Source organism: Pantherophis guttatus, chromosome 1, assembly GCF_059756535.1.
Source record: "Pantherophis guttatus breed Tessera chromosome 1, ASM5975653v1, whole genome shotgun sequence".
Lineage (NCBI taxonomy): Eukaryota > Metazoa > Chordata > Lepidosauria > Squamata > Colubridae > Pantherophis > Pantherophis guttatus.
This window is the reverse complement of record NC_142063.1, coordinates 163,437,190-163,459,433: the sequence shown is the minus strand read 5'-3', so window position 1 is coordinate 163,459,433 and position 22,244 is coordinate 163,437,190. Positions and strand designations below refer to the sequence as shown.

General features: G+C 38.4%; 1 protein-coding gene across 3 annotated transcripts in view; it reads right to left on the bottom strand.

Annotated features, from left to right (window-relative positions):
* Positions 1–600, bottom strand: part of GLS (glutaminase) — a 73,371-nt gene extending 72,771 nt beyond the window's left edge. For all 3 annotated transcript variants that reach the window (XM_034429582.2, XM_034429599.3, XM_034429589.3), the window contains exon 1: positions 121–600. In XM_034429582.2, the coding sequence (XP_034285473.2) occupies positions 121–467 (347 nt within the window). In that variant the 5' untranslated portion in view covers positions 468–600. The remainder of the gene's footprint in view (positions 1–120) is intronic.
* Between the last annotated feature and the right edge of the window lie 21,644 nt (positions 601–22,244).

Genomic DNA, 22,244 nt, shown 5'->3' with positions numbered 1-22,244 from the left:
AGGCATGCGCCCACTACCAGCCGGCAGCCGGAGGAGCATCCTTCCTTCTGTCTGCCTCCCAAGGCTTCTGGCTTTCGGTCCCGCCAACGGCCCCAGCCCGCCCTCGCTGCCGCCACTCACTTTTCCCCCAAGACGCCTGCTTCCTTGCTTGCGGCCGCGTTGTGGCTGTTCTGGCCGGGGGGCGAGGCGGGCATCTCGGCGGATGTCGTGGGTGCCGGCGGTTGCTGGGCAGGAGGGCCCTTGCCAGTCTGCTGCAAGATGCCCTCGGAGCTGGTGCACAAGGAACGGGTGGCGGTGGCGGCAGCGCCGGGCATGAGCCGCAAAGGCAAGCGGCCACCGGCCACGCCGGCCCAAGCGGGATGGAGCCATCTCAGCGCCGAGCGATGGCAACAGCTGAGCGCGCCGGTGCCGGTCTGGCTGAGCCAGAGCAGGTCCCTCAGCAGCGCAGGGCTGCGGAGCCGCATCATGATAATAGCCCTTTCGTCTTCTCCGCCTTTCCCGGCAGTCTCGCAGCTCCGGCGGCGAAGAAGGGAAGTGCCTCGGCCGCCGCCAGTCGACCGCGCTTTGCTCTCACACCCCACGGACTCCGCCTCAAGACCCACCCCATTGGGCGGTGGCGGCTGTAACCGTCGGACGCTTTCCAAGGCGATTGGCTATCCGGCACGTTCGTTTAAGAGAAGGAATTTTTTTTATTATTATTCCTCCCCCCCGCCCAACCCAGAGACTGGAAGATGTGGCGCACTTGGAGCTGGGCCTGCTGAGCGAGCGCGAGGGGAGGGGGAGCGAGAGCGAGAGCGGAGCCAAGAGACGTGTCCCGCAAATTTGGGGCTGCTCTTTGCTCCTGCTGATTCCCTTCAGAGGGCTATAGTGCTTTAGAGCATGATTGCTTTAACAGCATACTGTGGCAATGAATACCTGATAAATTTACACTCAGTCTAAAACCAGGAATACTGTACATTATAAACTTTCTGGCTCATCATTTCCACTGGGAGATTCTCAGTCATCCAAGTCATGGTTGTCCCAAAGGTGCTTTTTTTTTCCAAGAGGCAACTGGACTTTATGGTTTTTCTTTGAAGACATCTCATCCAAGTAGCTTCTCCAGCTCTGACTGGATGGTGGGGAATGGAAGGATTTATACTTACATTTGTGTTCACTGAGGATAGGAGAAAGTGTTTGTGTGTGTTGCCTGAAGAAATAGTTCAGAAAAGGGCCAGCAAGAGTTTCAGGGATCAGGAGGAAAATACCTGACCCCTGTTGTCCCTGATGCTGTGCATTCCTTTCCCTTCTTGATTACCATGATAAGTAATTGTGCCTATTTATTGCTGTGAAAGCTCGGAAAAATTTGTGGCGCCTCAGAGACTTGGATTTATTATGACATCAGCTTTTCTACAATCCACGAAAGCTGATGCCCTAATAAATTAGTCATTAAGAGGCCACCTGAGACTTTCTCCCTGCGGACTGCCTTCTGTAAACTTAATTTTCGGTTGCAGGTAAAAGATCTCCACCCATGCTATCGAGTCATAAAAGTGAGCTGACGGGGGATAATGGAATTGTACTGCAAAATGTTCTGGAGAGCATCAGCTTGGGGAAAAATTGTGACAGAGCAGAGTGATGGTCAAAGCCTTGACTATCAAAAAAGCCTAAACAAGAAGACTCCCACCAGCTTGTTAGAAAGAAATCTGCCAAGAAAGTCAGTCAGACCAGCAGAATAGACCAGCAGGAGAACTGCAGGCAGACAGACATACTACAAGACATTTGCAACATCCAACCACAGAGTCAAATTACTGTTATAGCAAGTGGTTAATGTCTCCTGATTATAGTCTTTATAGATTCTAAGTCTTTATAAAGTCCGTATATCATATAAGGGATAAGAACAAAATTGGGGCATATTCAGTGGTGGGATTCAGCCAGTTCGCACCACTTTGGGAGATCCGGTTGTTAACTTTCTGAGCAGTTTGGCAAACTGGTTGTTGGAAGAAATCATTAGGGCAGAGAACCGGTTGCTAAATTACTTGAATCCCACCACTGGGCATATTAGTCAATATTGCTCAAAAGTGTAATATTCCATATTATGAGGTACTGAGTTGAAGAAGGCAATACTTACAACACTTTATTCTCTCTCCTTTTGACTGAAATTCCTCCCTCCCCTTTTTGATGATGAGATTTTGGTTGGAATGGAAACAGGTAGAGAATCATTTAGAAGCAGAATACAGATGTTAAATTTCACCTTTTTTAAAAAAAATATAATTCTGGGGCAAAGTTTATTAAAATTTGCAGGCATAAGGTGTGTTAAAATATTCCATTGCATAAAAGGAATAAAAGAACTCTCAGAGAAGAGGTTGAGACAAACTGAAAATAAGCATGACCACAATCACATGATGGTTTGTCATTTGGTGTAGAAAGTCAGGGAGATGACCTTGAGGGAAATTGGCAAAAAATATTATATAAACCAGGAGGAATGAAACATTTTTTAAAAGATAAAGAGTTCATTTAGGCTGGTACCTCCTTGATTGACCAGGATATAAGAGGGAAAGTAAAACACAAACAGATTTGCAGTAGACTGTATTCTGTTATTATAGCTTATCTCAATAAGGCATAGTTTGAATCTTCCTGCAGAGTGGATTTTTGGATCTGGTCTACTGCCTGGAACAGATATTTTTCAAGATGTCTTGGCATTAGAACAGTTAATGTTTTTCTGCAGGTGTTAATCTGAACACATATTACATATATAGCACTTTCTATTTCTGATTTCAAATGTGTTATAGAATGAACAGCTGTAATGTCACCCTACAGTTACCATGGTTACAGTTTGACTTTCAAAGTGCTGCCACCTTCTGGGGACAAGGAGAAACTATTGATAAGTTACACTATATTTATAATAACACTGAGGATTCATAGTCATTGATAACATTCAGTAATTAACAAAACCATGTGCTAAAATCTCTTCTCTAGCTCGATAAGAGAAAACAATGGTAATGATTACAAGTAGTCTTGACTTATCGCCATTTGTTTAACAACGGTTCAAGTTATGATGGCTGATGATAATGGAAAAAATTAATTACAACCTGTTTTTGCACTTATGACAATTGTACCCCCTTGAGGTAACAGGATGACAATTTGGGCCCTTGGCAACCAATTCATATTGACTGGCTGCAGCATCCTGCAGTTATGTGATTCCAAGTTGCTAGCTGATCTTCAGATGATATATAATTCCAAATAAAGTGGTTCTATCAGTTCAACATTTTTACAAAACCCAATGCTATTTGCTAGAGGAAGTCAGGGAGAGGTTTACATTGGAATTTCTATAGAATAGACCAAATATAAATTCTGAGTGTATCATATGCTAAGAAAGCCAGCAGGCCAGGTTTGAGACCCAAGTGCCAAGTGACGGGTGAGCTCCCATCCTTGCCCCAGCTACTAACAACCTAGCAGTTTGAAAGCATGCAAATGGGAGTAGATAAATAGGTATCATTTTGGTGTGAAGATAACAAGGCTGCATGACCATGTTGGTCACATGACCATGGAAATGTCTTCGGACAGCACTGGCTCAATGGTTTTGAAACTGAGATGACCACTGCCCCCTATAGTCGGCAATGACTAGTGGAGTAAAATCCGCAGGGCCTCCATATGCTAAGTGCCATTAACTGATTTATTTAAGTAATTGCTATGGCCACCTGTTTCACAACAGTGACTGTGGATGGCATACAAATATTAAAAATTCAACAATTACAAAGTCATAGTTTATCAGCAGATTGCCAACAGGTTCATCTTGTAAAAAATGTGTATAATATGAACCATAAAAGATGTTTTGAGGGTATTTCCTTAATGAGGCAAAAGTCAATGGATTCTGAAAATTAGACTGCAAAATTCAGATAAATCTTTATTCTTCTTTAATTGCTTCAAAACTTTTTATTTTTGAGTATTTCTTTTTTAAATCCTCACACCAGTAATCTTCTGTAAAATAATTTATCAGCATTACTTCATACATACCCCTACACACATACAAATATTATTATATATATTATTTGTGGTTGTGGAATAAACATTTTCCCTATAAGCTTGGCCTTATAATACAGCAGTAAGAATGTGACAGGAAATGTATTGACCATGTAATCCAGCAAATTTCTTATTGTCTGTTACAAAACAGGCAGTGCTGTTAGGAAAAATATAATCTTCATTTAATTAATATTAACAATGTTATTGAGGAATATTGCATATATAAAATATTATAATGTGAAATAAATAGTGTTCTTTAGCACAGATTATTGCTTGTTAAGAAGAAACCATTTGCACTTTATACTCACCACATCGGTAGACCACATAGTCATGGAAGAATAAGCACATGTTCCAGTCCCTTGGAGCATAGTTTACATTAGCTTTGTGCACCTACGGCAATTGAAGCTTTAATACCAATATAATGTGCTACATCAGGTAGGTTAATGTTTAACTAAATGTTGTCATGTATGTACCTATTGAACTTCCTTTTTGCTAGAAAGAAGTTGAGCACTTCTCCATAAACAAAAAAACTATGATTAGTCATGATAGCTACTTTATTTAGCTATCCTATACTCATATCAGTCCAAGAATTAAAACGCATTGGCCACTGCTCCAAATGAGTGGCCATAATCTCCAATGCATAGTCAGGACAAAAGAATAATGGCAAAAAAGTCCCTCCCCCCATGCAAATTAAATGGTATGAAGCAGAAATATCAGGGAGAAAACAGACAATGCCGCTAGCAGAAGCCCAAATTGCAAACTTCCTTGGAACATCCAAGTTTCTCAAAGGGAGGCACCTGCTGTAAAATAAGCTCCAGCCATTCTAAGAACATTTTGGAAGGCATAGTAGCTTCTGCCAAAGTTCCAACCTAGTAAACCAGGGAAGGGCAAACAAGCAGGGGAATCTGGTCAGGAAGAGGAGTATTACCTTAAAAAGTGGAACATGAAAAACAATGACAATGTATGTGTTTATCTTTAAATATGAAAAACCAGCAGGGGCAGGAGAAGGAGGCAGAACTCGTGGTGTTCTATTTGTTGTCCGTTGCCCCCAACCTTCAATGGCAACCTTGACATCTCTTCATAGATAGTGAGATTCTAGAAACTGCATCTGAACTTGGATGTGCCAATTGGCACATGGGCAAGATAGAAAGAAAAGAGGTATCCCTAGAGGATTCAGCCATTGCTCATCTGACATCCCACCTTGGAGGGAAGAGGGCGAGATTGTATATGTAAAGCAGATTTCCATTCTGCTCAGTATGGAAATGGATCAATTGGTTCTGAAGTACAATTAGTACACTCTGTTGAGACAAATGTGTGAAACCCATGACTTTCTATCTGTTGCACCATCTTGGTCTCTATTTATTCAACTGGTCATGATTCTACCTTGTGTGGATCCCCTATATGTTAATAAGTGCTACAGCTTTAATATCTATAGCATAATTCCACATTGCCTATAAATTATGAATTGTACATTTATCCTTCACTCTTAATTGGACTTATTTTTTTCTCTCATCAGAAGCAGTTCCTGAATGGAAAAAAATTGCAATATAAGGTAATATTCCTTAAGGCTGCGCTCCTTTTCCATGTTCAGCATCACCATACTAGCATCCAATAATATTTAAGCAAGCCCATCAGCCAGCAACTAAGAAACCTACCATTGAAATAAGGAATAACCTCTGATCCATCAATTGAATTCTACTGGATCAAAAGCTTCTGGACAGTGCAAGGAGTTTTTCTAACAGGAAAGATTTTGTGGATCCAATCTATAGATCAGCCCATGCAATCCAAATTGCAAATTATTCTTTGTTGAGTTTCATTTTACTTTTGCAGTGCAAGAAAAACATTAATCCATTAGTGGAAAATGTATCTGGAAGAAAATGGAAGATGTTTTTCTGGCATAGTTAATAATAATAGATAGACAAAAATATAAATCTTCTCAGCAGATGTATTTGATGAATCTTCAAAAGGTTGCAGAAACTAGTAACTAGTTTGAAAAGGATATACAAATGTTTATCTTACTATTTTAAGCAGTCTGCCTCATATTCAATGTAGAACATACTGTAGCTCTCAGAACATGTGAATCTATTAGTCAAATCCAATTTATCAAGGTGGCTTTTGACAGTAAATGATTGGATATATTAAAATAATACTTGAGGTTGTTTTTAACTCCATATGGTGAAAACTATACACCCATAGAGAAAGACACTTACACACAGTACTGGTACTAATTACAATTATCTGACAGGAGTATTCCAGTTCTTCTGGGAATAGTTCCTTTCAACAGATTCCTCAGAGGAAAGAGAACAGAAGTCTCAACAGTAACCATGGCAATTTTAACTTCGAAAACATATCAGAAGCAAACATTTGGAAAGGTAATCTGATAACCAGATTGAAATAGGATATATGAAGGAAGAAACGAGGAGTCCTTCTGCAAAAGAACACATAAAAAGTTCAAATACAGTATATATCCACAATAAAATCTAATGAAATTTCAGGAGCATAGCAATAGCACTTAGACTTATATAGTGTTTATAGTGCTTTACAGCACTCTCTAAGCGGTTTGCAGAGTCAGCATATTGCCCCCAACAGTCTGAATCCTCGTTTTACCGACCTTGGAAGGATGGAAAGCTGAGTCAACCTTGAGCCAGTGAGAATTGAACTGCCAAACTGCTGGCAGTTGGTAGTCGGCAGAATAACTCTAGTACATACCACTCATTGCACAAGAAGGCAAATTTAAACTTTTGGAAGACATATTCTTGGAAAACAGCCATGAGACACATAAAAATAACTGATGAAGTGACTTAAGCAGATCCTTCAATGTTCAGTGTAAAGTACACATATTTAGGTTGTGGTTAATGGTCAGGAAAACAAATGGAAGGAAAGGGGAGAATGTGCACTAAAATTTTTCTATAACATTTTAACTTTTAGACATTGTTTCTTCTTCTTTATTCTGGAGTAGTTATCTTTAAAATTTAAAAGCTTAATTTAGAAAAACATTTTGACAAAGAAAAAGAAAAGTTGTATCATTAGACATTGCCTCCAGGTTATGATTTGCCAGTGGAGGCAGTTCAGCAATTCAGATACAACCACATAGAGCAAAGACAACTGCTTATTCCATGCATGCTTATTTCCAAGAAACTGTCCCCATGGAATACAAATCAGCCATAATGCCTCTGTAGCCATCCTGGTGCCCCCAAGCATCCTGATGTCCAAGGTTTGGGATTGTGCAGAACAGAACAATATTCCAAAAGAGTCTAGTAGGAAGTTGGCTGGGGTGGCAGGAAGCAAACATACCAGTTTGTCCTTAAGTAAATAGACATTGAGTCACTGGTTATGCCTACTACAGTACAACATGGTCTTTAAATCCAGTGGTTCCACCAGCACCCAGATGTTGAGATGCCCAATTTATGGCATAATTCTGATAAAGTAAGTAGTGGATAGGACTGCAGGCAAGAAATCTGCAGACACATAAAGATGGTATTTCTGGAGTATCTTAGATAGTATTTTGACTGATCGGTTTAAAATTTTGTTTGGTAGTCTTAAATAAATTCCCTATCGCACAGAAGTACAGTTTTTTAGAAATCATCTCCAGCCGGAATAGGGAAGTAGACATTATTTGATTTCAAATAATCAGCTTCAGACAGCATAACCAATTTGTAAGCATGATGGGATTTGTGGTCCCTCTAGAGGGCCAAAGGCTCTCCATCTTGTTATCTATATACTACTAAAACACTATTGTCTTGATCTTTAACTGTGAGAAACAGGGGATCATAAGGCAACATTTTTTTTGAATCAAGGTATCTCAAATGTGTTAACTTACAGAGTGCATCTAAAATCCAAGCCATATGATTCCCAAGGGAATAAAATTTGGGGAAGTTGTGGCTGCTTTAGTGCTATTGGTATACTGCATGGTTGCTGTTGTGATCACATAATATTCATTTTCAATGTTCTGTGACAGTTTCCCTGCCAGTCTTGCAATCTCTTGTTCCATTCCCCAATTAGCAGCATTACTTAGCTGCCTGCTGGAAAGGGAAGGGTGAAGGGACTCAAGAGAGGGATGGGGAGGCACAGAGGGCATGAAAAAAGATTTCTGATGATCTCTGCCAAAGTCGCACAAGGAAACTCAATGGGGAAACTGACAGGAAATCAGAAATTGCTCCTGCTCCCACTACTTTTTTCCCTGCCCTTGCTCATTCTCTTTTCTGTTTAGGTCAAGAAATATCTCTGAAATGGTAACCCAGTGGGGTCTGCCCAGTGGCATGCCCAGTGAGGCATGATTAGGTATTTATATTTGATACTAGACAATCCATAGCCTTCTAGATTTCTTTCTTTCTTGGGTTATAATCTAGATGACATGCTAAATATGAGTATAATACAGCTATCATTGAATATATTTTCTCTTTTGTGGATACACATACTGATTTTCCAGTGAAATGTAAGAGTTAAGACTATAAAAGAATGTACAGTACTGTTTTCTAAAAATGTAACCATTCATTACAAACTAAAAATCCTGCAACCATTATTTAATTTTAGAGTTCTTCTGAAACATATATTTCAATGTGTTGTGAGCCAAGATTTAGCAGTCTGCATTTAAAAATCCCAAAATATTTTAACCTGCTCATTTTTTTACTAGTTTTTCAATTCTATGTTTCCACCATTTTTTCATTACTGGTACATGATAATTTTTATAGATGATCTAGTGAATAATTTTGACAACTTTGTTATGTTGTTTGTAATCAATTTGCATGATCTTCTTGCATGAGAGGAATATATGATCTACTGTTTCTTCTGCACAATCTTTGAATCATTTAATAATTTTTCATCAATATTTCATACAGTTTTACACACCATCAGTCAATTTCAAAAGACAATATACATCCTACAAGGATACATACATCCTCGAAGATACATCCTATGAGCATACACCCTACAAGAATACTTCTTATACTATCAAACATCAACACCTGCCTATCCCTGGTCCTTGGGAAGGACTCGATAGGTAGATAAAAATGCCAAATCCGGTATAAACATCTGGTTGACTACAAAAAAACCATATTATTACTATATCTATTAATAAATAAATAAAAAACTTAGAAGTACAACCTTTATTCCCTATGTCATTATTTATTTGTTCACTTCTGAGCCATAAATTTTCTAAATCACCCTCTCTGTGGATATAGCCCAAATTAACGCATTTGTTTTATTACTTCAATTACAATTAATAATTTTCTTCATGTCCATATTCATATTCAGTTTTTTGGCTTTCCAGTTATTTTTAAGCAACCTTATTATTGAAATCTTGTTGCTTCCAAGACAGTTACTTCAATGAAAAAAAATCACTCTTGAATAATATTTGTGGGTACATTAATAATTACCATATTAACTTGTCTGTGAAAACTTCGTTAGTTTGACAGCCATGTTCTAAGACATGTTCTAAGAGCCATGTTCTAAGAGCCATGTTCTAAGTTGGATCAATGGTTCTCAAGTGAGGGAATGCATACTACAGTTGAGATTTAAAAGTACCTTAGGTGGATCATGGTGTAAGTCATTAAACTTTAACATAACTTTCTAAATTGTAACTATAATAACAGATTGCCCGTAAACATATAAATGTCTTAGAAAAAGCGAGCTTTCTGCTTTTATCACAGTGTTATAACCTGGGCAGAGGGAAGAAGAACAATCAGAGATTAATTTTCTGTTTCTTGCTTTGGGACAAAAATGGATAGTTCTGCTGGCTTGGCTGAGGATGTTTCCAACTGGAGCCCCACCAATTAATTAAACCATGATGCTAATCTTCTTTCCTTAACCCATTTTTATGGCAACAAAAGGAACAGTGAAATTGGTAGAAGGTCATGACTTCTTCCTACACACCCCAGCCTCCAGTTCCACAAAGAGCCATACAATTTTCATAATAAACAACTTGTCTGGAAACATCTTGAGTATGTTTTCTTCGAGTGTAATTTTAATTGAACAATCCTTATTAGATGTATGCTAGTGGTCACCATGAATTATGTAGTTATTTGGGCTAGGGTCATGCCATTTTAGTTGGGGACAAATCAGTGAAATATTTGTTTTACATTTTTAAACAAGGAAATTGGTTTGGTACTCCCCAGGCTAATAAATAAGAGTAACTTCAAGTCCGGGGGGGAGGGGAGATTTGAATAATTTGTATTAGCTAATGGTGCTAAGTTACTGCAGCTGTCTAATTTCATCTGAATTGGCAAACTAAGATTATGCTGGGCTTTTTCCTCCTTGTATTCAGCAATCTTGATATAACCATCCAACAAGGAGTTAAAATCTGTGGGTCCATGTATAAGGAAGCTCCAGTCCTTGGAAGAATACTTTAACTAAGCTTATCCTATTACTTCCAAAATTGCAAAACTCTAAAAATATTAACAGATATGAGTAAAAACAAACAAGCCCTAATCATGATCCCAACTACATCCTATCCAATGAAATCTCTTTGAGAAAGTATTAAACAGCGATGACAGGTAAGTCTTGTACCAACACTTCCGCACACGCGACAGTCACACAGTCCATTCATTGGGAAAGTTCTTGTTTAACATTGATAAATTTATCTTATCGACTTGACCTTCCCTGATACCCTGTACTCCTAGACTGATTTAAATGTATATATAAAAGTAGATTACAGCTGGTAAGCTAACATTGGTTCTGGATGAATTAGCCTGCAAAATGCCGCTGGATGTATACAAAGCGTGCAAGTAATCTTTTGACACTCCTTTCAAAGCTCTCATTTTGCCTTAAAATTTGCTGATGCGACTATGTAACTATAATATTTAATGGTAAATAAATGCTCTGCTTACAGCCATTGGGAAAATTACTGGTGCATGGCTTCATTTTAGAATAATCTAAACCAAATGGAACTTACAATTACAGGACAGAATGCTGATTTTAAGACAAGGGGGGGAGTAAACCTGTTGCCTTCCATACACTGGTGTTTCCTCACCAATGGCCATGGTGACTTCAATGCAGTTCAAAAATATCTGGAGATCACAGGTTGCCTATGCCTAAAATAAAAAATATATATGTTGTTTTATAAGGTAAAGGTAAAGGTTCCCCTCGCACTGATGTGCTAGTCGTTCCCAACTCTAGGGAGCGGTGCTCATCTCCATTTCAAAACCGAAGAGCCAGCGCTGTCCGAAGACGTCTCCATGGTCATGTGGCTGGCATGATTAAACACCAAAGGCGCACGGAATGCTGTTACCTTCCCACCAAAGGTGGTCCCTATTTTTCTACTTGCATTTTTTACATGCTTTCAAACTGCTAGATTGGCAGAAGCTGGGACAAGTTACGGGAGCTCACCTCATTACGCGGCACTAGGGATTCAAACCACTGAACTGCCGACCTTTCGATTGACAAGCTCAACATCTTAGCCGCTGAGCCACCATGTCCCTATATGTTGTTTTATATTGCATTTCAATTTTGCGCTTTTGTGCCAATCAGAGAATTTGGTTCATTGGACATCACTTTCCCCAAAGCCTAGTAGGATACCATTCAGCACAGGGCAGCTTTAAAGGATTTGGATTGACTTCTAATTTATCAGAAAAGCCAGCTGTTCTTTAGTCCAGTGCAAAATATGTTCTTTAAGTATGTAAAGTATGTTCTTTAAGTATTAACTGCATATGCCTCCCCTTGTTCTTCCAGAGGTTTTAAGAAGTTCTGTGGCATATATGGTTCTCCTTCCCCTACTACAACCCTGTAAGGCTGAAGATGCAAAGTTGACCCAAGGTCATTCAGAGAGTTTCATGGCTAACTAAAAATTTGTATCGGGATGAAATCCAGCAGGTTCTGACAGGTTCTGGAGAACCGGTAGCAGACATTTTGAGTAGTTCGGAGAACCGGCAAATACCACCTCTGGCTGGCCCCAGAGTAGGTTGGGAATGGAGATTTTGCAATATCCTTCCCCCAGGAGTGGGGTGGGAATGGAGATTTTGCAGTATCCTTCCCCCGGAGTGGGGTGGGAATGGAGATTTTGCAGTATCCTTCCCCCGGAGTGGGGTGGGAATGGAGATTTTGCAGTATCCTTCCCCTGCCACGCCCACCAAGCCACACCCACAGAACTGGTAGTAAAAAAATTTGGATTTCACCACTGATTTGTATGAAGATTTTCACAATAGTTGCCCTGACACCAATATCCACAATGTCACATATATGTATTGCTAAGCTGGTAAACTCTGACAGCCTTTTTCCTAACCGGTGTGGCTGTCTACACAAATATAGCAGTATTCCTTGCAACTAGAATGTATTCATCCCTTAATCAAAAGGTTTCAAACAATTTCATGTCTCTGCCAGAATGTTTCAGTCATAATGGCAATACAGTTTCTTGATCTCTTTACAAAACTGACCCAAAAAATGTGCTCTTTTTTAAGATAGATGCTTGGCACTGACATCTTTTTTCAAGTTATTGAATTTCATTGGCTTTTTGGCATACCGGTACTTGGTTTCCTATACAAACTGTATTTGGTTAGCAGCTCATTTTCTCCCCATCTCTCTCTCCCTTATCAAATCAATACTTCCTCAGCTGTGGCAACATTCCAGCAAATTACAATAGTTCTGCGGATGTATTTGCTTGCTGCAAAGGAAGTACATGGTGCGTACGGGAAAGATACATTGTGTACAGTTTCCACCAGCTGATTGTGCTAGTTTGCAGCTGACTGTTTCCTAGCCAGAAAAAAATATGAGTGGTTATCCAAGGGATAAAACAAATTTAGTTATTGGGCAGAGAAAGTTTCATAATCTGAAAAGTAAGAATCCCTTCTATTAAAAATTAGGTTGGAGGCAAGGGGCATGAATAGTGCAGGAAAGGCAATTAATCATGGACCAGCAGCTATTTCTACAACTGTTTCTACACCTGACAGGATACCATTGCTTAGGTGTGTATGTGTATTGTGAAGTGGTGGGTTTCAAAAATTTTTACCACTGGTTCTGTGGGTGTGGCTTGGTGGGCGTGGCATGGCTTGGTGGGCATGGCTTGGTGGGCATGGCAGGGGAAGGATACTGAAAAATCTCCATTCCCTCCCCAATCCAAGGGAAGGTTACTGCAAAATCCCCATTTTCTCCCAATCAGCTGGGATTTGGGAGGCAGAAAATAGAGGCAGGCGGGGCCAGTCAGAATTTTTACTACCGGTTCTCTGAACTACTCAAAATTTCCACTACCGGTTCTCCAGAACTGGTCAGAACCTGCTGAAACCCACCTCTGGTATTGTGGCTCAGAAACAGCAGCATGGTACAATTTTTCTCAATTACATATTTTAGTACATGAAAATCCATTGTGTCATGTTCATATCACTGGGGAGATCATGATGGGATCCATGTAGTCAGATATATATATATATATATATATATATATATATATATATATATATATATATATATATATACATACACATACTTATACATATACAGGAAGTGTTCACCTGTTATGTGGATAGATATGTCAAAAATATAATTCCACTTGAATGGCAAAGAAATTGTAATACTGATATTTCTAGGGCTGAAAAGCCCTTCCTATCATAACATTTATCTGGAAGGGCGTTTTGTTTGGGATAAGACCGACTGCTGTATTGTAATGACACTTTCAGATACAAATATTTTGTGTAACTTTGTTCTAGTAAGTTGTCTGATAAGAACATTTTATTTACATAATTCTGACATCAGCCACCACCTGTGTCATAATACAAAAATAATTATATGAACAGTTATGTCAAAGGTATAACTCAACAGTTACAGCCTAACAGATATCCCAACAGGGTAATAAAGCCAACACAATACTTCTGAGGAGGTTCAAGAGGAGTATAGAGAAGTAATTGTCCCACTGTACTCTGCATTGGTCAGATCTCACCTGAAGTATTGTGTTAGTTCTGCAGAGCCCAGTTTTAAAAAATACATTGATAAACTGAAGCAAATCAAGAGAAGGGGTACCAAGATAGTGAAAGGACTGGAAACCAAATTGTATGAGAAACAATGAAAAGACTTGGGCATGTTTAGGATGCAGAAGAGAAGGTTGCGAGGAGATAGACATCAGTCTTCAAATATCTGAAAGGCAGTCACATTGGTTGATGGTTCTGTAGGAGAAGAAGAGGCAGAGCCTGGAGGCAGAGTCAAGGGAGGAATCAGTCTGGAGTATTATGCTCCCACAAGTGATCCAAGTCCAGAACCTCTTGAATTCCGTTAACTCTTATCTAGTGCCAATGACTAGATTTTTGTGTATAGGTTTATGAGCAATAAATCTTAACTGGAATTTAACAGGTTGTCCTGTTCCTTCCCCCTTGACAGATTCTCACTTGCTCCAGAGGGTAATAATAGAACTAGTGGGATGAAACTTCAAAAATGTGGGTACAGATTAGATGTTAAGAAGAACCTCTTGACAGTAGGATCTGTCAATCAGTGGACTAGATTACCGCATGGAATAGTTCCTTCTCCTTCACTGGAGGTTTTCAAAGGTTGGCTAGTCATCTATCAGGGATGGTGAAGTGAATCCTGTGGCATGAAGGGAATTGATGACCTCTTAGGTCCCTTTGAACTCCAGAGTTTATTACTTTAAATGACTTGCTTTGTCCTATAAAAAGATTAATGTATATTGTCTGGAGAATCTCCAAGAACTTCCTTTGGCTGGAGGAGGAAATGTGGTATTCTTGATCAAAGTTCAAAATTCTAAAGAAATATGAATATATATATATATATATATATATATATATATATATATATATAGTATAATTTTTTACAATTAAGCAATAATTTTTGCATCAGTTAATGTAATACAACATTTGCATGACTTGAATATCTCTTTTGCATAATTTCTGGAATTACTTTTTTTGTATCTTCTTGGACATTAAAAAAAAAAATCAACATTTTATTAATGGAAATAACAGTTACCGAATCATATGAGAAGGAAGGAAGGAAGAAAAGAAGGAAGGAAGGAAGGAGGGAATTTTATTTTAGTCAGTGACCAGTTTGAGAAATGTAGATAATCCTTGAAACTCAGAATAAAATATAGTATAGACTTTAAATGTTAACATTTTACAAGCTGCAAGTATGAATCTTGTTTTTCTTTCCAGTGTTTATTTTTGTTTGAATGCCTACAGCCACAAATGACTAATAGATGCTGTAAAAGATACTGATTTCTTTTCTGTAGGGAAAAAAATACCTGCTATTCAGTGGTGGGATTCAAGTAATTTAGCAACTGGTTCTCTGCCCTAATGATTTCTTCTAACAACCAGTTTGCCAAACTGCTCAGAAAGTTAACAACCGGTTCTCCCAAAGTGGTGCAAACTGGCTGAATCCCACCACTGCTGCTATTTTTTATTGTTTTTAGCTTGCTACCAGCAGCATCACCCAATGCTCCATTACACTATAAGGTCATTTATGTTTGAATAAGATTCTGATCTTTCAAATCGTGCCTAAGTGTGAGCACTTCTGTCAATGACTGAATGTTTATGACATTGACCAAGCTATAGCAAGGAAAAGGAGTCAGGCTTGACCTGATTAATCATTGACACTGCTACATAATTATTCCATTACACTGGGAGCTCAAGAGATTGGTGGTGCAGCAAAAAAAAAAAAAAAAAACCAACAAAAAACCCACACTATCCAGACAGAAATGACTATTCTCGACTTCAAAATATCAAGCTTATTTACTTTTTATTTTACAATGTGGGCAAATTCTGTTATCAGACAAAAAGCCTTTTTAAATCATCTTGCAATATTTTTAAAAAATCAACCCTATACTACTAAAATATGATCAACTAATAAAAGCTAAGGAGCAGAGCTAATATTCCAAAAGTGCTTTTTCAGGAGGCAGCTGGACTTTTCTTGTTTTTTCCTTTGAAGACGTTTCACTTCCCATTCAAGAAGCTTCTTTAGCTCTGACTGGATGATGGGGAATGGAAGGATTTATACTCCTTGCAACCTTTTAGAGAGTCATTGAGGCACTTGGAGGTTTATCTTGTGTCCTCAGGGTCACCTGAGTAGTGCAAATGTTCCTGTAGTCTGCAATTTTTCATGGAAATCCGGTCATACTCCCACACCATTCGAAGAATGTTCATCCCAAAGTGCATGGCTAAAAGTCTATAGAGATTCTCAGTCATCCAGGTCATGGTTGTTCCAAAGGTGCTTTTTCAAGAGGCAACTGGACTTTTCTTGTTTTTTTCTTCAAGAAGCTGGATGAGAAGTGAAACATCTTCAAAGAAGAAAAGTCCATAATCTTTTATGTTATGGTACTGCAGAAGGCATCCGTTCCACTCCCCGTCCCCCCCTGCTGGCCCGCGGAAAACTACAATACTGATCCGCCCCTCAAACAAATCCAGTTTGACACCCCTGCTGTAGGTCCTCAAGTGTAGACCCATTAGAAATTCTTCTGTCTATCAGCATATTTTCAAAAATGAGCAAAGTAGGGTTTCTAGGTAAACAAGGTAGTTTGGTTGAAAATGATTCTTTTAAATAACTCTGACCAAATAGTTCGTGAATGGTAGATTAAAGAGTAACCTTTCCCAGCCTGAGATCCACCCAAAGGTTCTGAATCACTTGGCATGAATTTGAGTGCCATGTCAATCAGCTGATATTGATGCTGTTGCTGTTGCTGACCAAGCCACCATTGCTCTAGCTCTTTTCTTCTGAAGATGTGAAGGATGTCTATGTACATATGGAGAATTTCTCTTTGCAAGCAGTAAATTTGGAGGCCGTGACCATGCAGCAGGGGATGGTCGGCCATGGCTGTGCAGAGGGGAATTGGGGGCTGTAGTGGATCAACTGGGGTGAGGGGGCTGTGGTGAAGTGGCCCAGGTCATGTGGCTTCAGCCAATTGTCCTAGACCCACAGTGCTGTCTTTAACTGGATAGCCTGCATGGCCACTGGAAAGGATGCCTCACACATCCAACTTCTGAACTCTTGTATTGTCTCCTGGCGAAGTGATACAACACAAGACTCAAGAAAGGTGTAGGCACGGAATGCAGCATTGTGGTGAGCAAAGGAAAAGCTTGTAGTTTGCTATATTTTACTGTTTTTTTTTAATGAGAAAGTAAAGAAGCAGAGCGAAGCATTTTATTACTATATTAGTCAGCAGCAGCAGCTCAACACAAATTAATTGAAACATTTCTGCTTAATTATTGGCCAGAAAGGACACCTTCTGACTGAATGCTGATTCATATCAAGCACTACTCATAGTCCTCATGCCTTTTTAACATTCATGGTAATGATGCTCAGATCTGCCCTCACATGTCTTCAATTCAAATGTGAAAATTAAGAGACCTGGACATCAGAAAAGATGGTTGTCTGGAACTACCCTATGATTTTACTTTCACAATCTGTTGGCCATGCTGAATGATGATTGTGAGAATTGAAGTCCAACACACAGACTCAAGAAGGGTACAAGCTGGTAAAGTGGCATAGAAAATGCAAGAGGCTGAAGGTACTTCTTCATACCATTTATAGAACAGTACTTAAATTATTACTATCCTAAATCAGCATAATCAAAGATATATAAGATATATATTTTTAAAGAATGATTTTAGCTGCCACATTAGACTAATATAGCATTTTTGGTATCGACGTTTGCAAAGAAAAGCTTAAAATGTCATATTGAGAAAATAAGGTTTACTCCAAGACTAAGGCTAAGGGATCACATCTAACCTAATTAGAATCTTTTCACCTCATGGGCAATGAAACTCCTTTTCCTCAAATTCATGAAACAGATAGAAATGTCAAGTTGACATTTTAATACATTAGTAATAATGCCAGTATCCACCATAATCATCCTCATGCTTTAGCAGGACAATTGAAAACATCATCAGCTACTTAAACTTTGGATTTCTCAACAAAAATCCAGAACTGAATCTAAATAAGTACTATATGTACCATTGCATTTTATGAGGTTAACTCCCGGGTCGATATTTTTTTATTTACAATTTCATCCTTAAGCATTTGGTTTTATATTTTCACTTGTTCGAGCAATAATTATATACAGGAAGCTCTTCTCAACATATCTTTGTGATCTCAGAACTTGCCTGCCAATGACAACCCAGTGGGGAGCAGGAGTATCATAACGCAACAGTATAGAATAGATTATCCAAAGAGGAGGAGGCAAGTCCATGTACAGATGCCTTCAAAGAGACAAATAGTGATCCTTATAATTATGAATTAAAAGTAATTTTAACTTTACGACCCAAAGAAGAAAATAATCTTCCTGAGAAATAATCACATCAAGACACAGTAAGTAGCGACCAAAAAACTGGTATAATGATGCATGAGGAAGAATTGGTTAGACATATAAAAGAGAAAGGTCCAATGCATATTAAAAGGGTTTATAATGTTTTGTTAGAAAGGGATTCAGAAACTGAATTGGTTAAAGATTGCATGATAAAGTGGGCACAAAATTTTGCAGAACCAGTGATGTTGGAAACATGGGAAAAAATATGGGTTCAGAATGTTAAATTTACACAGTCGCAGAATTTGAGGGAAAATTTTTATAAAATGTTTTATAGATGGCATTTAGATCCTAAGAAATTGTTGTGCATGTACCCTAATGTTCAACCAAAATGCTGGAGATGTGACTGCTTAGATGCCACATATTATCATGTGTGGTGGATTTGTAAGAAAGTGAAGGCTTTTTGGATAAAAATCTGGTGGGTTATGCAGAATATTTTGAAGAAAAAAATTCAGTTTTCTCCACAATTATTTTTATTGGGTATAGTTAAGGGTTTTACATTGGGTGAAATAAAGTTGATATTGTATATGATAACAGCAGCGAGATTACTGATAGGACAATATTGGAAAAATGAAGCTATGCCTACTATTGAAGAATGGACTTTGAAGATGGCCAGTTTTGCAGAGATGGCGAAGATTTCAGCATATTTAAAAGACCGCTCACAAGAGACTTATGTATGGGAGTGGAAAAAGTGGATAGGTTATGTGCAGAATAAATATCAAACTAGGAAATATCAGATAGCTTTTAACTGAAAGATTATATAGGGATAGAATAATAGAATTTTGTGAAGATGTGAAAAATATACAGGGGGTGGACGGGTTCAAGTTTTATAAAAAGGGGATTTTGATTTGGATTATATTCTGAGGAAGTCTGGGGGGGAGGGGAGGCTTAGGGGGGTTAGGGAGGGTTAGGGAGGCCAGGGAGGGTTGGGGGGGGGAATTGGGGAGAAAATGTAATTATAAAACTTTTTCAATAAAAAAAAAAAGACACAGTAAGTAGCAATAATTTATTATTAAAGGGATTTATTAAAAAATCAAAGCCAGAACTGGATCTCTTTCTTTCTGCAGGAGAAGAAGTCCTATTTTGCCTGTACTGTACAATATTTTAAGTCTTTCAGTTTGAAAAACACACCTGTGCTTTTAATCTTAAAATTGGTGCTGTTAAAATTGGTGGCTTTTTCACTGCTTTCCCTATGAAGAGGCTTTCATCTGTTTTTAGGTTCTACTTGGCTTTCCTGAATTATTTTGCAAATGTGCTACACTTCAAGCAGTGAGAAGTTAGGTATCTACCCGAATTTCTGATCGTGGGTGACTGGTGGTATATTCAGGATGAGCACACAATGAGAGATTTGTAGCATAAACAGTGCAAAAGATTCCTGCCCTCTTCCATTTTTCCCATAGGATTTCCTGAACATCCTAATTTCATTCTTTGACTGCTCTCCAGGTCTAGCAAGCTTCCTCAAGCTTCCTCCACCCAGCTCATCATTTATATCTTCTCCTAAACCCCTGGAGTTATCATTTTAACCTTTGTGCTAGGGGCTGACAACCATTCAGACCTATATTCTTGTCTGACAACCACTCCTGATGTGACCTGCATACTAATCTTGAGATATGAGCAGGAGGTCCAGAAAGGGAAGGAAATAAATCCCTTTCTGATCTTGACCTTCCCCCTTTTTGTCTAGTTTACAAGCTCTTTTTTTTTTTTTTCTCAGAAGGAATGGAAGCAACAGGCAGACTCAGGAACACAGGCTGGTATTTCTGAATACAGTCCTCGAATTATAACAGTTCATTTAGTGACCATTTTAAGTTGCAACAGCATTGAAAAAATTGATTTACGACAGTTTTTAAGATCCCTCTGTTAAAATACTGAAGTTTGCAGATGATGCAACAGTGATTGGTCTCATTCGAGACAACGATGAATCGGCATACAGATGGGAGGTTGAACAATTAGCCTTGTGGTGCAACCAGAACAATCTTGAACTAAATACACTCAAAACCATAGAAATGGTGGTAGATTTTAGGAGAAATCCTCCTATACTATCACCTCTTACAATACTAGACAACACAGTATCAACAGTAGAGATCTTCAAGATTCTAGGTTCTATTATATCTCAAGACTTAAAATGAACACCTAACATCAAAAATGTTATCAAAAAAGCACAACGAAGAATGTTATTTCTGCGCCAACTCAGAAAGCTCAAACTGCCCAAAGAGCTGCTGATTCAGTTCTACAAAGGAATTATTGAGTCTGTCATCTGCACCTCTATAACTGTCTGGTTTGGCTCTGCAACCCAACAAGACAGCACAGACTTCAGAGAATAATTAGAACTGCAGAAAAAACAATTTCTACCAGCCTGCCTTCCATTGAGGATCTGTTTACTGCATGAGTCAAAAAGAGGGCTGTGAAAATATCTACAGGCCCCTCACATCCTGGACTTAAATTGTTTCAACTTTTGCCCTCAAAATGACACTATAGAGCACTGCACACCAAAACAACTAGACACAAGGACAGTTTTTTCCCAAATGCCATCACTCTGCTAAACAAATAATTCCCACCATACTGTCAAATTATTTATTAAAACGTATTACTATTCTTCTTCTCATCCTTCCTAGTACCTACTGTATCTCTTCTCACTTATAATTATAACCATGTTGCTTGTATCTTAATAATTTATATTATTTTATTTTTTTCTAGTATGATTTGATTGCCTATTAGTAACCTCTCACTATCACTAAGTGTTTTATCTTATGATTCTTGATGAATGTATTCTATTTTTCTTTATATACTCTGAGAGCATATGCACCAAAGATAAATTCCTTCTGTGTCCAATCACACTTGGCCAATAAAGAATTCTATTCTATTCTATTCTATTCTATTCTATTCTATTCTATTCTATTCTATTCTATTCTATTCTATTCTATTCTTTTTCACACTTACAACTGTTGCAGAATCCCCAGGGTCATGTGATCAAAATTCAGACACTTGGAAACTGGTTCATATTTATGATGGTTGCAGTGTCCTGAGGACATATGATCACCTTTTGCAACCTTCTGACAAGAAAAACCAACGGGGAAGCCAGATTCACTTAACAACCGTGTTACCAATTTAACAACGGCAGTGACTCACTTAACAACTGTGGTGAGAAAGGTTGTAAAATGGAGCAAAATTCACTTAACAACTGTTTCACTGACCAACAGACATTTTGGGCTCAAGTGTGGGTCGTAAGTCGAGGTCTACCTGTATCTATTAAATGTAAAGAAATGTGATTTCCTTTTGTCCTTTATAAAATTTGTGGCCATACTGAATCTCGTTAGTTCTGAGAGATATGAACCAAAATATCCAGCAAGTAACTGACATCAGGAAGAAACTGTATAGAATATATTTCACAGATATGTGACCCTGACTCCTTCTACAGTAAAGTATTAATCATTTCAAATATTGCACTTGACACAGGAAAAGGATTGTATATGTTGTCATAGTTACACCATTCCATATTAGATAGCATGCAACCTTCTGCCAGTTTATCTTCGTAAAGATATTGTGAGGAAAATTAGGCTGAGGTGAATAATTAGCCTGACATCAACCACCAAACCTCTGGGCTAGTGGGAGCTGAAGCATGATCACCCCATCTAACCACTATAACCTACAGATTTCAAGAAAATTAAGCATTCCTCTCTTTGATCTCAAAGTCACCACACTCTGATCAAATCTAATACTAATTAATAACAATATAATAAGTAGCTCCTGTACTTAAGCACTGTGATTAATTGTGGCTATAAAATACATGGTAAACACATATAAAGAGACATGCTATATTTTAAGTAGATCAAGTTACATTGTGGCAAATTTTTAGTAAACTGCACTGCTTGTCATTGCTTGCCTTTGTACTGCTAAATTACAGTGATTAGCCTGCAGAGAAAATGAGCTCTTATAGGAAGTTTTGTCTGATTTTGCAATTCAGTCCTCCTGCCAAAGCTTATCTTTTGCATGTATCCGTAATGCTACTCAGCAAAATTCTAGAAAGAAG